Genomic DNA, 14,832 nt, shown 5'->3' with positions numbered 1-14,832 from the left:
GAAGAGGCCCCAATGTATAATAAACTACCAGAAAGTGAGAAACAATGCGCTCTGGTCACTGATGGGTCTTGTCGTATTGTAGGAAAGCATCGGAGGTGGAAGGCTGCTGTGTGGAGTCCCATGCAACAAGTTGTAGAAACGGCTGAAGGAGAAGGTGAATCAAGCCAATTTGCAGAAGTAAAGGCCACCCAGCTGGCTTTAGACATTGCTGACCGAGAAAAGTGGCCAGTGCTCTCTCTCTACACTGACTCATGGATGGTGGCAAATGCCCTGTGGGGGTGGTTGCAGCAATGGAAGCAGAGCAACTGGCAGCGCAGAGGCAAACCCATCTGGGCTGCCGCATTGTGGCAAGATATTGCTGCCCGGGTAGAAAATCTGGTTGTAAAAGTACATCACGTAGATGCTCACGTACCCAAGAGTCAGGCCACTGAAGAACATCAAAACAACCAGCAGGTGGATCAGGCTGCTAAGACTGAAGTGGCTCAGGTGGATCTGGACTGGCAACGTAAGGGTGAATTATTTATAGCTCGGTGGGCCCATGACACCTCAGGTCACCAAGGAGGAGATGCAACATACAGATGGGCTTGCGATCGAGGGGTGGACTTGACCATGGACGCTATTGCACAGGTTATCCATGAATGTGAAACACGCTGCCATCAAGCAAGCCAAGCGCTTAAAGCCTCTCTGGTATGGAGGACGATGGTTGAAATATAAATATGGGGAGGCCTGGCAGATCGATTATATCACACTCCCACAAACCTGTCAAGGCAAGCGCCCTGTGCTTACAACGGTGGAAGCAACCGACGGATGGCTGGAAACATATCCCGTGCCCCATGCCACCGCCCAGAACACTATCCTGGGCCTTGAAAAGCAAGTCCTATGGCGACATGGCACCCCAGAAAGGAGTGAGTGAGTCAGACAAGGGGACTCATTTCTGGAACAACCTCATAGAGACCTGGGCCAAAGAGCACGGCACTGAGTGGGTGTATCACATCCCCTATCATGCACCAGCCTCCGGGAAAATCAAACGATACAATGGACTGTTAAAGACTACACGGAGAGCAATGGGTGCTGGGATGTTCAAACATTGGGATACATATTTAGCAGAGGCCACCTGGTTAGTCAACATTAGGGGATCTGCCAGTCGAGCTGGCCCTGCCTGGTCAAAACTTTATGTACTGTAGAAGGGGATAAAGTCCCTGTAGTGCACATAAAAATATGCTGGGGAAGGCAGCCTGGGTTATTCCTGCCTCAGGGAAAGGTAAACCCATCTGTGGGCTTGCTTTTGCTCAAGGACCTGGGTACACTTGGTGGTACAGAAGGATGGGGAAGTCCAATGTGTACCTCAAGGGGATTTGATTTTGGGTGAGAATAGCCAATGATTTGAACTGTATGATGTTAATTGCTATGTAATATTACATGCCGTATCAACGGTATTACAGCAAGAATCACCCAGATTAATGAAGAACGAACTTTGATGAAACCGAGCAAAGTGCAGTAATGATGGAACCACAACTGCCTTCAACATGAAACAATCCAACACCGCATACCATCTTTCCTGCCCTGAAAGATTATGACAGATGGAGCCCAAAGTCATGGACTAAATGAACTCAATGAACATTTTAGAGGGATGGTCCCTAGACTAAGGGAATGATATCTGTGTGTATATAGATCAAAAGACAGGAAAAGGGGTGGTGATTAATGGGAATGTGTTGGAACACGGGGGACCTGGGCATGACATAGATGGTATAGAATAAGGGGCGGACACTGTCCTGGTTCCAGCTGGGATAGAGTTAATTTTCTTCCTAGTAGCTGGCACAGTGCTGTGGTTTGTTATAATGTTGATAACACACCGATGTTTTAGTTGTTGCTAGGTAGTGCTTACACTGGTCAAGGACTTGTCAGCTTCCCATGCTCTACCGACTGAGAAGGCTGGAGGTGCACAAGGAGCTGGGAGGGGGCACAGCCAGGACAGCTGACCCGAACTGGCCAAAGGGACATTCCATACCATGTGACGTCATGCTCAGTACATAAACCGGGGGAAAGCTGGCCGGGGGGGGCCGCTGCTCGGGGACTGGCTGGGCATCAGTCGGTGGGTGGTGAGCAATTGCATTGTGCATCACTTGCTTTGTATATTTTTATTATTATTGTTATTACTATTTTCTTACTATTTTCTTTCAATTATTAAACTGTTCTTATCTCAACCCACAAGTTTTCTCACTTTTAGTCTTCCGATTCTCTCCCTCATCCCACTGGGGTGGGGGGTGAGGGGGGAAGAACGCACGAGCAGCTGCATAGGGCTCAGTTGCTGGCTGAGGTTAAACCACGACAAGATGCTATAATGGTTCCATTAAGTAGTAACTTAAAACTTAGATGAAAGAGATGAAACAAAATTCTAGAAATAACACCCAATAAGTCACTGATGTAATACGCTTGTGAATTAAAACTCAGTACCCTTTATGGGTTTGCTCACTACAGCAAACAGTGGTATGATTTTTAACTCAATTTTTCTTCTGTTTCTGCTGTAAACAATAGTGCAGTGAAACTATTTTATGATTAGGCTTTTACTGCCAAATGAGTTTTATTGGAGTTAGTCCCAGGAAAGGTGTTAGTTCATACAGTTACATTTTGACTTCAGACTTCAGGCTTGCTAATAACAGAGAACTCAACGCCACACTTGTTGAGGCGATCAATCAATTTTGTTTTAAAGAAGGCAGCTCCCGGAGAATATACACCACCCCTGTTAATAAAAATCAAAAGAGAAAAACATCAGTGGTACAGTGATTGAGTGACACCTTTTCTTGAAGTCAAAGACGTGTTTCCCTGCCTAAGAAAGAAAAAGCCACTTTCTCCCCCACAGGAGAGCACACGAGGAATTTGGCAAGCTGGTTATATTCATAGGTTCACTCCTGCATCCAGCAGAAACAGAAACCATTCCATTAACTGAAAATATAGACACTGCTGCAATAGATGCTGCAAAAGCGTTACTAAAAACCTATGACTACATCCTTTCAAATTGAAAGGCAGATGAAGAGGAAGTGGCTTTAAATCAGGTTGTGGTGAAGCATCTCCCTTGCACAGCCATTTGGGAGAGGTAACACAGAAATCTACAGGGTTATGAGATCTGTATTTTCAAAGAGAAACATATGCACACAGTAGCCTTAAGGGAGATCAAGCTGTTCTGCATGGGAAAGTACTTACCGTTTAGGCAGAGAAGCTGCATCTTCCAGAAGAGAGACAGCTGCTTGAACCATCGCAATTGGTGTAGCAACATAGCCAGGCTCTGACAAAAAACAAACAAACAAACAACGTACAGCGTGTTGAAATGTAGAATGTAGTCTTGCTCTTACCTAGAGCATGCTGAAGAATAGTCTCTTGGGCAATAAAACAGCCTTCCTCATCTAAGAACAGCTTCTTTACCTGGTAATCATCCCAAGTAGCTGGTGAAGTCCTTAAGATCTCATCTGGACAAATGCTGCTTCAAATACAGGCCTATAACCACACAACCACCACGAGCGGTCGCCTCACAGTGAGGGAGGGCTCTCCATTACAGCAAGAGCTTTCCCCATCCTGTGCTTAAATTCAGACTTTTGCTGCGAGACTGTTGCCTTCAGCTACATCTCTAGTTATTTAAAGAAGCTATGCTTCATTAAGTCCTTTCTGAATATACATTCTTGCTGTCTCCAAACTTCACTTCAGGTGTCATCTCCCCCCAAAGGAATGATCTGAACACAACTATGTTCTAGCCAGAAGTGATACCGTGCCAGATCTGTGTAAGTTCACTCACAGGGAACTGGAAATAAACAAGTAGGAAGTCCAGGCTGTAACAACTGAAAGCTATCCTTAAAGCACTCTCCCTTTCACTGCTCTACTCTGCAAAAAGGAAAATTGGAATGGGGAAAGTCAGAAGGAAAGAGAATGACAAGAATGCAAGTGAATTGGCTAGGTCAAAAAACAGGTCATAAGGAATGCTAGCATCCAAGGTAAGACTCTGTAAAGGCTGTTGACTTTGTCCATGTTGCTGGTGCTCCTCGAGCGTGAAAATAGCAGCAGTGGAACCATAAACCTATTTTAGAGTAGGCAACGCAAGGCAAAAGCAGTTAGCTGCTACTAACATACACACCTGGTCCTTTCACTTCAGTGCAGATCTTTACATTTGGTTTGCCATTCTGGGGATCTTGCCCCTCACTGTAACCCTCGCCAAAAAAAGTCATTGTAAAAGAGGTTCCATCCATCTGTAGTGGACAAGACAAGCATGGTCACCAAAACAGTAACTCACTCATATCAGGCAAGCACAAGTAGTAAGTGTAAGTATCTGTTATGCCAGATACTATGATCCATCTAAACACGAGAGTAGTTATTTTGAGTTACTGCTCAAAAGGTACAATCTCATCTAAATTTTTTGATCACTTCCACTTTGTTGGAACTGTTATTGTTCTACAGTCCATTTATTCTCTCCATGCTTTCAGTCCTGGGTTTTTGCTACTCAGTCTCCCTCTGTCATCACCTTTGACAGACTGAGTGCTGTGAGCCATCCATGTAAATACATCAGACCCAGCAACGTGATCCATTTTTTCTCATGTGAGTTCCCCATACTTTGATGTCTAATAGCAGAAGGCATGAGTATTTAAATATTCAAAGCTATGTGAACAGGCACACACAATGTGCATTTAGAAACTATTTCTCTGAGACTAAGCAGTTGACTCTAGATTACTAGTCCACCATTACCGTAACAAATTTAGTCAATAATTGTGATGGAAAACAGTCAGTTACCTGCTTCTGGGTTGGTCCTTTCTTTGTGAAGCGTCCAGCAGAGAAAAATTCCGGGTACTACAGAATAAGCGGGGGGTGGGGAGAAGACAAAAAGAGACCAACAGTGAACTAGAGGAGGGAAAAAAAAAATCTCCAAACACTTAATTCTTTTGTGTTCTGAACACTTACTTTTGTCAGAAGTTTTCTTCCAAAGCTAAACTTCACAAGAAGAAGAAATAAAAGGCCGGCAAACATCAGCTTGATAACAGAGCCAAGACCACCTACGTTCACATAAGCGCCATACTGCACCTGAGGCAGACACATGTTTTCAGTGACAGAACTTACATTAAAATTTTTGCATCAATGCATTTGTAAAAATAAACCTACCCCCATATTAGGATGCAATTGTTTGATATAATAGATAGCTGTTTAAATAGGGCCTTAAACAACTGTCCTAGTTCTAAACAACTCTCTGAATAATGCTTCATGTTGTAATTCGTTATGAGAAGACAATATAACCACAGAATGGCGAGGGAGCGAGCATGGTAAACAAGAGTGGAAAACTTTAAAGAGAGATGCACTTTGGTATCTGATTTCAGGCTTCTTTCCCAAGACCTTCCTTTCCTCCTCTCTTTGCTTTAGTTTAAGAGAAACTGAGGCCTTACTTTAGAATTCTGGAATAGCAATGGCAAGCCTTTCTCATTAGTAGTTTCCAAGTATCTTTTTAGAGCACTATCTCCCCTCCACCTCTTAACTGATGCCTGTGATTCCGCACAGCTGTTACACACATTGTTGGTGCCGGTCTCCTCTCAGGAAGCCATGGAAAACAAAAACTAAACACCAACTTTTCCAGCACCACCACTTCACATCATTGCCTTTACTCTGCACACCGGAGACCCAAGCGTCAAAGAAGTCTCCAGATACAAAGGAGCAGCATAGGAATTTGTTATCAGAATGTTTACTACACTGTACTGACCTGACTGTAGTTATAGAGACTACAATTACAATGCTTTTAGAAGCTCTATTGATGCAACAAAAAAAGCCCCTGCACAGGAACAGAATTTAAGGTATTCATCATTCCCGAAAATCATGAACACTAACTTTCAAATATTTCTGTGACTCAAGGCTTGCGTTCCCTACAAATACATACCCAGAAATCAGAGAGCATGAGAACCCTACAAGAGACTCTCGTAACCATTATGCTAGCAGCAATAGGCAAGCTCATCAGGCAGAGTAGTATGAAACAGGCCAGTGCACCCAGAACCACCTGCACCACATCAGGTCAAGCTGCTTCCAGAGGTGATGCAACAGAACAAGCCTCACGCTCACAAGCCCTGGTCCTCATGGGGGACTTCAACCACCCCAACATCTGTTGGAGGGACAACACGGCAGGGCATAAGCTATCCGGGAGGTTCCTGGAACGCGTTGATGATAACTTCCTTCTCCAAGTGGTAGAGGAGCCAACGAGGAGAGGTGCTATGCTGGACCTTGTTCTCACCAACAAGGAGGGGCTGGTGGGGAACGTGAAGCTCAAGGGCAGCCTGGGCTGCAGTGACCACGAAATGGTGGAGTTCCAGATCCTTAGGGCACCAAGGAGGACGCACAGCAAGCTCACTACCCTGGACTTCAGGAGAGCAGACTTTGGCCTCTTCAGGGATCTGCTTGGTAGAGTGTCATGGGACAAAGCCCTGGAGGGAAGAGGGCCCCAAGAAAGCTGGGTAATATTCAAGGATCACCTCCTCCAAGCTCAGGAGCGATGCATTCCAACAAAGAAGTCAGGCAAAAATGCCAGGAGGCCTGCATGGATGAACAAGGAGCTCCTGGACAAACTCCAACACAAAAAGGAAGCCTACAGAGGGTGGAAGCAAGGACAGGTAGCCTGGGAGGAATACAGAGACATTGTCCGAGCAGCCAGGGATCAGGTTAGGAAAGCTAAAGCCCTGATAGAATTAAATCTGGCCAGGGACATCAAGGGCAACAAGAAAAGATTCTACAGGCATATCAGGGATAAAAGGAAGATGAGGGAAAACGTGGGCCCTCTCTGGAATGAAACGGGAGAGCTGGTTACCCAGGATACGGAGAAGGCAGAGGTACTCAATGACTTTTTTGCCTCAGTCTTCACTGGCAAGTGCTCGAGCCACAGCGCCCAAGTCACAGAAAGCAAAGGCAGGGACTGGGAGAATGAAGAGCCACCCACTGTGGGAGAAGATCAGGTTCAAGACCATCTAAGGCACCAGAAGGTGCACAAGCCCATGGGACCCGATGAGATCCATCCGTGGGTCCTGAAGGAACTGGCAGATGAAGTTGCTAAGCCGCTATCCATCGTATTTGAGAAGTCACGGCAGTCCAGAGAAGTTCCTACTGACTGGAAAAGGGGAAACATAACCCCCATTTTTAAAAAGGGAAAAAAGGAAGAACCGGGGAACTACAGGCCAGTCAGTCTCACCTCTGCGCCTATGAAGGTCATGGGACAGATCCTCCTGGAAGCTATGCTAAGGCACATGGAGGTGATTCGAGACAGCCAGCATGGCTTCACCAAGGGCAAGTCCTGCCTGACTAACCTAGTGGCCTTCTATGATGGAGCGACTACAGCAGTGGACATGGGAAGGGCTACAGATGTCGTCTATCTGGAGCTCTGTAAGGCCTTTGACACGGTCCCCCACAACATCCTTCTCTCTAAATTGGAGAGGTATGGATTTGATGGGTGGACTGTCCGGTGGGTGAGGAATTGGTTAGATGGTCGCATCCAGAGGGTAGTGGTCAACGGCTCAATGTCCAGATGGAGGTTGGTGATGAGTGGCGTCCCGCAGGGGTCCATATTGGAACCGGTACTGTTCAGTATCTTCATCAGTGACATAGACAGCGGGATCGAGTGCACCCTCAGCAAGTTTGCAGGTGACACCAAGCTGAGTGGTGCGGTCGACACGCCAGAGGGACGGGATGCCATCCAGAGGGACCTGGACAAGCTCGAGAAGTGGGCCTGTGTGAACCTCATGAGGTTCAACAAGGCCAAGTGCAGGATCCTGCACCTGGGTCAGGGCAAGCCCCGGTACCAATACAGGCTGGGGGGATGAAGGGACTGAGAGCAGCCCTGCCGAGAAGGACTTGGGGGTACTGGTGGATGAAGAGCTGGACATGAGCCAGCAATGTGCGCTCGCAGCCCAGAAGGCCAACCGTATCCTGGGCTGCATCAAAAGAAGCATGGCCAGCAGGTCGAGGGAGGTGATTCTGCCCCTCTACTCTGCTCCGGTGAGACCCCACCTGGAGTACTGCGTCCAGCTCTGGAGCCCTCAGTACAGGAAAGACACGGACCTGTTGGAGCAGGTCCAGAAGAGGGTCACAAAAATGATCGGGTGATGGAACACCTCTGCTATGAAGAAAGGCTGAGAGAGTTGGGGTTGTTCAGCCTGGAGAAGAGAAGGCTTCGGGGAGGCCTTATTGCAGCCTATCAGTACTTAAAGGGGGCTTATAAAAAAGACGGGGGCAAACTTCTTAGCAGGGCCTGTTGCGACAGGACAAGGGGGAATGGCTTGAAACTAAAAGGGGGTAGATTTAGACTAGATATAAGGAAGAAATTTTTTACACTGAGGGTGGTGAAACACTGGCACAGGTTGCCCAGAGAGGGGTGGATGCCCCATCCCTGGAAACATTCAAGGTCAGGTTGGATGGGGCTCTGAGCAACCTGATTTAGTTGAAGATGTCCCTGCCCATGGCAGAGGGGTTGGACTAGATGACCTTTAAAGGTCCCTTCCAACCCAAACTATTCTATGATTCTTTACAGAAGCAAAAGCACATCCCAGTTCATTACTATTTACCTAACTACAGAAACCCTACTACACAGATCTGCACTAAGAACAGTTATTAGGACTGTTAATTAATTATTAAAGGAGGCTGAGGGGAGACCTTATCACTCTCTACAACTACCTGAAAGGAGGTCGTAGCGAAGTGGGTGTCGGTCTCTTCTCCCAAGTAACTAGCAAAAGGACGAGAGGAAGTGGCCTCAAGTTGCGCCAGGGGAGGTTTAGATTGGACACGAAGAAAAATTTCTTTACTGAAAGAGTGGTTAAACATTGGAACAGGCTGCCCAGGGAAGTGGTGGAGTCCCCATCCCTGGCTGTATTTCAAAGATGCGTAGATGAGGCACTTAGGGACATGGTTTAGCGGACATGGTGGTGTTGGGTCGACAGTTGGACTCGATGCTCTTAGAGGTCTTTTCCAACCTTAATGATTCTATTCTATTACATAAAGGAAAGAGGCGTTGAAAATGGTAATAAAGACATAGTATGCTAATAACAGTAACTTACAGGTGTTTCCTGCAACTCTGTGTGCAAATAACGCTGAGACCGTTTCACAACAGAAACATCAGATCCCATGAATGGAACGGAGTACTCCTTGAATTCCTGACTGTAAAACACAAGTCCTCTGCAAATGGAAATAAAAAGAAGTCAGAAAAAAATGTTCAAATGTTCACACAAACTGAAAGAAACTGATCATAACGGCCCTACCAATACTGGCTTTTTCTCAAGCATTTTTACAACGTTATCTCTTTCACTGAAAGCAAACCATTCCAAATTTCGCCTTGGCTCAGCTGAAAATTCCATGCCCTATAGGAAGGATTAATTTGATAATCAAAATAACATTCTCCTCACATTTCTTTTTCCCATTCTACTGATCACTTCCGAAATCAAACTCAAGTGTTTGCCACGTCACTAAAAGTCTTTTAGAACAAGTTAACTTTGAGACCCAGTAAATGCTGGGACATGTTCTTTTTTCTGTAAAACTGAACTTATCTTCAATTCTACTAGACGAGCATCTATGTGTTCATATTATCCTAAAGTCCTAAATGCATCTTTTTAGTATTTAAATAGTATGTTAACAATCTAGATAATAAATACTGGCACTGTTAGAAGACAGCGTGTTTCACACCTTATGCTTCGTATACCTTCTTTTAAGTTTTGCACCAACTACTGGAACAGGGGCATATCCTATCTTCTTTCGAAGCTTCCTCAGGTTGTCTTGATCCGCAAGGCCATAAACAGCTGACTTCCAGGTCCCATCATGTACACAAGAACCCTGGTGACATACCATGAAACAGTAATTAATTCAGGATCTAAAGGTTTCATGTATTATTTTAATAACGACCTTAGATTTATTACATATATTGCACATTACTACAATTATTACATATATGTATTATGATTACATGCATTAAAGTACCTTGAATTGCGGTGGGTTGACCTTGGCTGAATGCCAGGTGCCCACCAAGCTGCTCTGTCACTCCCCTCCTCAGTAGGGCAGGGAGGGGAGAAAGTACAATGGAAAAAAAAGCCTCATGGGTCAAGATAAAGGCAGTTTAATAAAGCAAAAGCAAAGGCTGCATGCAGAAGCAAAGGAAAGCAAAAGATTTATTCTCTACTTCCCATCAGCAGGTGATGTCCAGCCACTTCCCAGGAAGCAGGGCTTCAGTACACATAGTGGTTGCTCCGGAAGACAAACGTTGTCGTAACGAATGCCCCCCGTCCCTCCTCCTTTCTCTTAGCTTTCATTGCTGAGCAGACATCACATGGTATGGAATATCCCTTTGGTCAGTTTGGGTCAGCTGTCGTGGCTACGTCCCCGCCCAGGATCTTGCCCACCCCCAGCCTCCTGCACGAGGGGCGGGGGAATGTTGGGAGAGACAGCCTGGATGCTGTGCCAGCACAGCTCAGCAGTAGCCAAAACACTGGTGCATTACCCACACCTTTCTAGCTACCCCTACAAAGCACAGCACTACGAGAGCTGCTATGCAGAAAATTAACTCCGTCTCAGCCAGACCCAATACACGAAACAACTCCCCACAAACAAAAAACCAAACAGCCAAACACTAGGATTACTGGCAACATACTGTGTCTCTGTTACAGTTTACTTGTGTATGAACCCTTCCCACATCTCTGCAAAAACTAAGTCTTTCTTGAAACAGCTTAACACAACAAACTTAGGTAGACAGCCTATGCAAATGAACCTTACAAAAGGGTGTTTGCTTGGGATACTTTTATTAGCTCCTAAAGAATAAACTTCTTAGACTCATCATCAAGGAACTGCCAGCTTGTTCCTTGGTCTGAATTAATGTAACAACAGTTATTCTAATGGGCTACGGTGATGTTATCACAAATACCTTTGAGTTTCCAAGAAGGTATAAACCAACTAACCTCAGGTCCAAATTTCACTGTCAGGAAACTTTCAACAGCAGTTAAGGTACCTTTAAGGGAGGAGAAAACATTACTTGGCATATACAGTCATCAGGTCACAAAGCCAGAATACACACTCTGGTAGACTCAAATAGCAAGCCACTGACATTTTTAGTTGAAAAGGCAGAGTCACATCTTTATCTCAAAGTAAAAGAAACTAAGATTAAGTTCCACAGCTATTTTAGTTAGCAAGTGTCAAATTTCTTATGTCAAGTACTTCAATAAGGGTCACTAATATTATCTTTACTCGTTAAATTTTTCATTTGTCTTATCTAGTTAATGAGATAATACAAATAATCAATGAAAAAAAAAAAAGGAAAGGCGTATTAAGAGCCATATTTAGTTCTCCTCCAAGTTTCAAAATACAGGATGACGTAGGCTGTGAAAACTGAGATGGACTTACAGACTTTGGTAGACCATAACTACAAAAAAAAAAAAATACCCACAAACCCGCAAAAAACCCAAAAGACACAAGATATCCTAAACCATCTAATTTTAGCATAGCTTGTGTTTTGCAAAGAACACTTAGTTGTGATAAACAGCAGAACAAAACAACTCCTCCAAATTCTGCTTTGTTTTGCTCAGTTCCTTCTGAGATTGTAAAACTGTACTTGCGTGGGGAAATTTCAATATAGCAAGCAACTGGACAGACGAGTGATAATACCATAAAGTCAATATAGGAAGAGATAAAAAGACATCTTTATTCAAAACAAGTATCAGACATCAAGTTATAATCCCAGGAGCAACCAGATACTCATTTCCACGCCTCTCCTCTCCCTCCAATCAGATCCAGATTGGGTTTTCTTAACCTGAAAGTTGATGATACACTCCAGTGTAAAGCAATCCCACTTAATAGCGGTTTTAATAGTACGTAGAAGCAAAACATTTGGATACTCTTATCGGCCCTTCCAACTGAAAGTCAGACCTAATGAACAAAGTACCCTCCTTTGAGATTAGGATCAAATACTACTTGCATAGAATTAAAACAGCTGGCATCTTTTCTCAAATACATTTATCCTCTTTCAGTTACGGTCTAGCTGCTCTTAAAGAAAAAGGCATTCTATGGCACTGTCCATCTACTTACACTCATACAGCGCTTGCGGTAGAAAAAGGAAACTTACAAAACCCGATTACCCACTAATTTGCAATCCCTCTCCCGCAGCTTTCCGGTCCCCACTGTCTCTTGCCTACAAGATTCCCACTGCACAAGAGGCAGTGCGCTGAGGCTTGCCTAGGGACGTCCACACGCTGGCTGAGCAACCCGCTGCTGGCAGCTGAAGGCTCTGTTCTCTCAGTGAGCAACATTACCTTGAATCCCTCCTCTACCCAACGATCCATTCTCTCCAATCTAATGGGAACAGGATTTACTTTTAAACGTTTATCTACCAGATTTGGTTGAAACTGGTCAGCTGGTAAAGGCAAGCAAAAAGAGAGACCAAACGAGTTTCCACACAAGCGCTGCTGCTTCAGGAAACCAGATGAAAGCATCATCCACGTTTCTTTTTCAGCATTAAGGTCACACTTGACTAAGTCACCTTTCAGCTTGTCTCTGGTGTACAGTACTCCCATATCGGCTGGTACAGAGTCAAAGCCACAGCTTCCAATGACATATACTCCCTTTTCCGCAGCTTTTTCGTTGTATTTCAGGTACATTCCTTCCAGAAACTAAAACACAGTCAGAACAAACATTTTAAGCACCACTCCGTATTTGGCCATGCCCAGTATTAGCTGTCAGCGCTTTACTGTCACATCGTAGCACCCTACATACTTCAAACCGCTTACAAGCATCTTTAAGACCGATGCATACTATTCCCGTTTTATGGTATGAAAGTCTCACAGCAGTGCAAAGAAATGTGATCTATACAAAAGTCCCATGTAGAATCACAACCGAGACTTAAAGCAGAATTCAAAGATTTTGGCTTTCCAGAGAGAACCTGAGAGGCTCTTGTCTAAACCTAAGAAAACTATACAACAGACATTAATGTACTTTAAAATAATTAATGCATCTTAAATTGTAGATCAGGAGGCAGAATTTGTCTTCACGTTCAAAAACATTGGCAGAAACATGAAACACACTAAACAAATGCTCCTTTAATAGATCCTTGATATAAGGTAGCATTTTTTCTACTGTCACGTACCTGGGGCTCTCCACTGATGTCAATGCAGCTTGCACCATTTTCAACACAAGCTTCTACCACAGGCTCTCCGAAGAATCTATACTACAGAAGGAAAGAATACCACACATAACAAAACAAAACCCACACAGCACAACTCACCCAACGTGCTTCATCTAACCTATGTACCTACAATAAAAGTAAACACTTGATGGCTACTGATTTTGCTAAGCGGGGGCAAAAATGTAATAGTACTTGTATTTTTTGGGGGGGTTGGGAGAAGGAACAGCATAGCATAACAAACTTCATCACTGATAACGGAGTTTGCTGCACAGACTACTCCACTGTCTTTCTCTCATAAGGTAAGATCACCAAGGCCAATTTAACATATCTAATCTCAATTTACGCTTTTTACACTCGTACTATCAGCATATTCTCTACTTCAATACTTTTAACTTCAAAGACATTGTCATGACCCAACTTCCAGCTCTCGTACTTCGATCCCCTCTGAATGCGCTGGAAATGCTGCCACTGAAAGGTTTAAAGGGGCCAAGAACTGAAAACGGCAAGTCTACGGGCTTCTTTTCCAGCTCTATTTTCAACCCCAGCACCACTTAAAACATTTTGGCCCAACCCAAAACTCCTCCCCGCTTTACAATCAGCTTCTGCCTGTGAAAGACTTCAAAAAAACCCAGCACCCTGCTGCATTTCAGTGAGAACTGTCCGTGAATTACACCACCAGAAAACGCGGTGGGAAATCTTTAGGCGATTACAGTACACGGTTGTACTTCTGGTTCAATTTCAGAAAGATACATTTCGCCTGGACGGCTCCTGAAATGCCGGAGCCCAGCGGCAGGTTTGCCGGTAGCCGTCGCAGCTCTCCCGGCCCCGAGGAGCGGCGAGCCCAGCCGCACGCAGCCGAGGAGCGGCGGCAGAGGGGCAGACGCCGCCCCGGGCTCTGCCGGGAGCCGCGCCCGGCGGGCGGACGCCGTGGGAGCACCGCCCGGACCACCGCACTCACCGGGCCCACGCAGTTGAGCACCAGCCGGGTCTGCCTCGCCATGGCGGCCAGCGACGCCGCGTCGCCCACATCGCACAGCAGCACGCCGACCTCCGCCCCGAGCGCCGCCTTCCCTGCGCACCCGAGACCGCCGTCACCGACACCGCCCGCCGCGCCGACGGGCGCGCCTCCTCCCCCCCCCCGGGCCGAGCCACCACCTCCGCGGCGCGGCCCCAAGGCCGAAAGGCTTGCCCCTCAGCCCTTCCCCTCACCCCCGCCCGTGGGCGGCTCCCGGGTCGGGACATCGGGACCCCGCGGGCCCCGCCGTCCCCGGACAACGGCACCGCGCCACACGACCCCCAGCCGCGGCCCGTTACCCAGCCTCTCGGCCGCCCGCTCCAGCACCGCCTGCAACTTCTCCCGGCTCCGCCCGGCCACGGCCCAGCGCAGGGCGCCGCGCAGCTCCCCGCCGGCCGCCGCCCGCGCCACCTCCTCCACCACGAACTGGCCGGTGAAGCCCGAGGCCCCGAACACCACCAGCTCGTAGGGCCGCTCGGGCGCCCCGGCCCCGCCGCCACCGTCGCCCGCCATGAGGAGAGGAGCCGCCCGAACCGCCGCACTGCCGGTCAGCGCCAGGCAGCGGCCGGTACCATACGACCCCGCCCCTCGCCGGCGGGGGCGGTGCGCGAGGCCTGCTCGGCGGGCGGACCTTATGGGCGGCCGTTACGGGCGGCGCGCG

General features: G+C 46.6%; 1 protein-coding gene across 1 annotated transcript; it reads right to left on the bottom strand.

Moving 5' to 3' along the window:
* Window positions 1-2,548: 2,548 nt before the first annotated feature.
* SCCPDH (saccharopine dehydrogenase (putative)) lies at window positions 2,549-14,745 on the bottom strand. Its single transcript, XM_076334236.1, has 12 exons — window positions 14,471-14,745; window positions 14,115-14,227; window positions 13,118-13,198; window positions 12,515-12,644; window positions 10,941-10,990; window positions 9,695-9,825; window positions 9,057-9,174; window positions 4,942-5,061; window positions 4,774-4,830; window positions 4,124-4,235; window positions 3,202-3,283; window positions 2,549-2,740 (listed from the first exon to the last, which is right to left on the bottom strand). The coding sequence occupies exons 1-12, from the start codon at window positions 14,682-14,684 to the stop codon at window positions 2,635-2,637; spliced, it is 1,314 nt and encodes a 437-aa protein (XP_076190351.1). The 5' UTR covers window positions 14,685-14,745; the 3' UTR covers window positions 2,549-2,634.
* Between the last annotated feature and the right edge of the window lie 87 nt (window positions 14,746-14,832).

This window comes from Aptenodytes patagonicus, chromosome 3, assembly GCF_965638725.1.
Source record: "Aptenodytes patagonicus chromosome 3, bAptPat1.pri.cur, whole genome shotgun sequence".
In the NCBI taxonomy this organism is placed as follows: domain Eukaryota; kingdom Metazoa; phylum Chordata; class Aves; order Sphenisciformes; family Spheniscidae; genus Aptenodytes; species Aptenodytes patagonicus.
The sequence above is the reverse complement of the archived record's forward strand: the minus strand, read 5'-3'. Positions and strand labels throughout refer to the sequence as shown.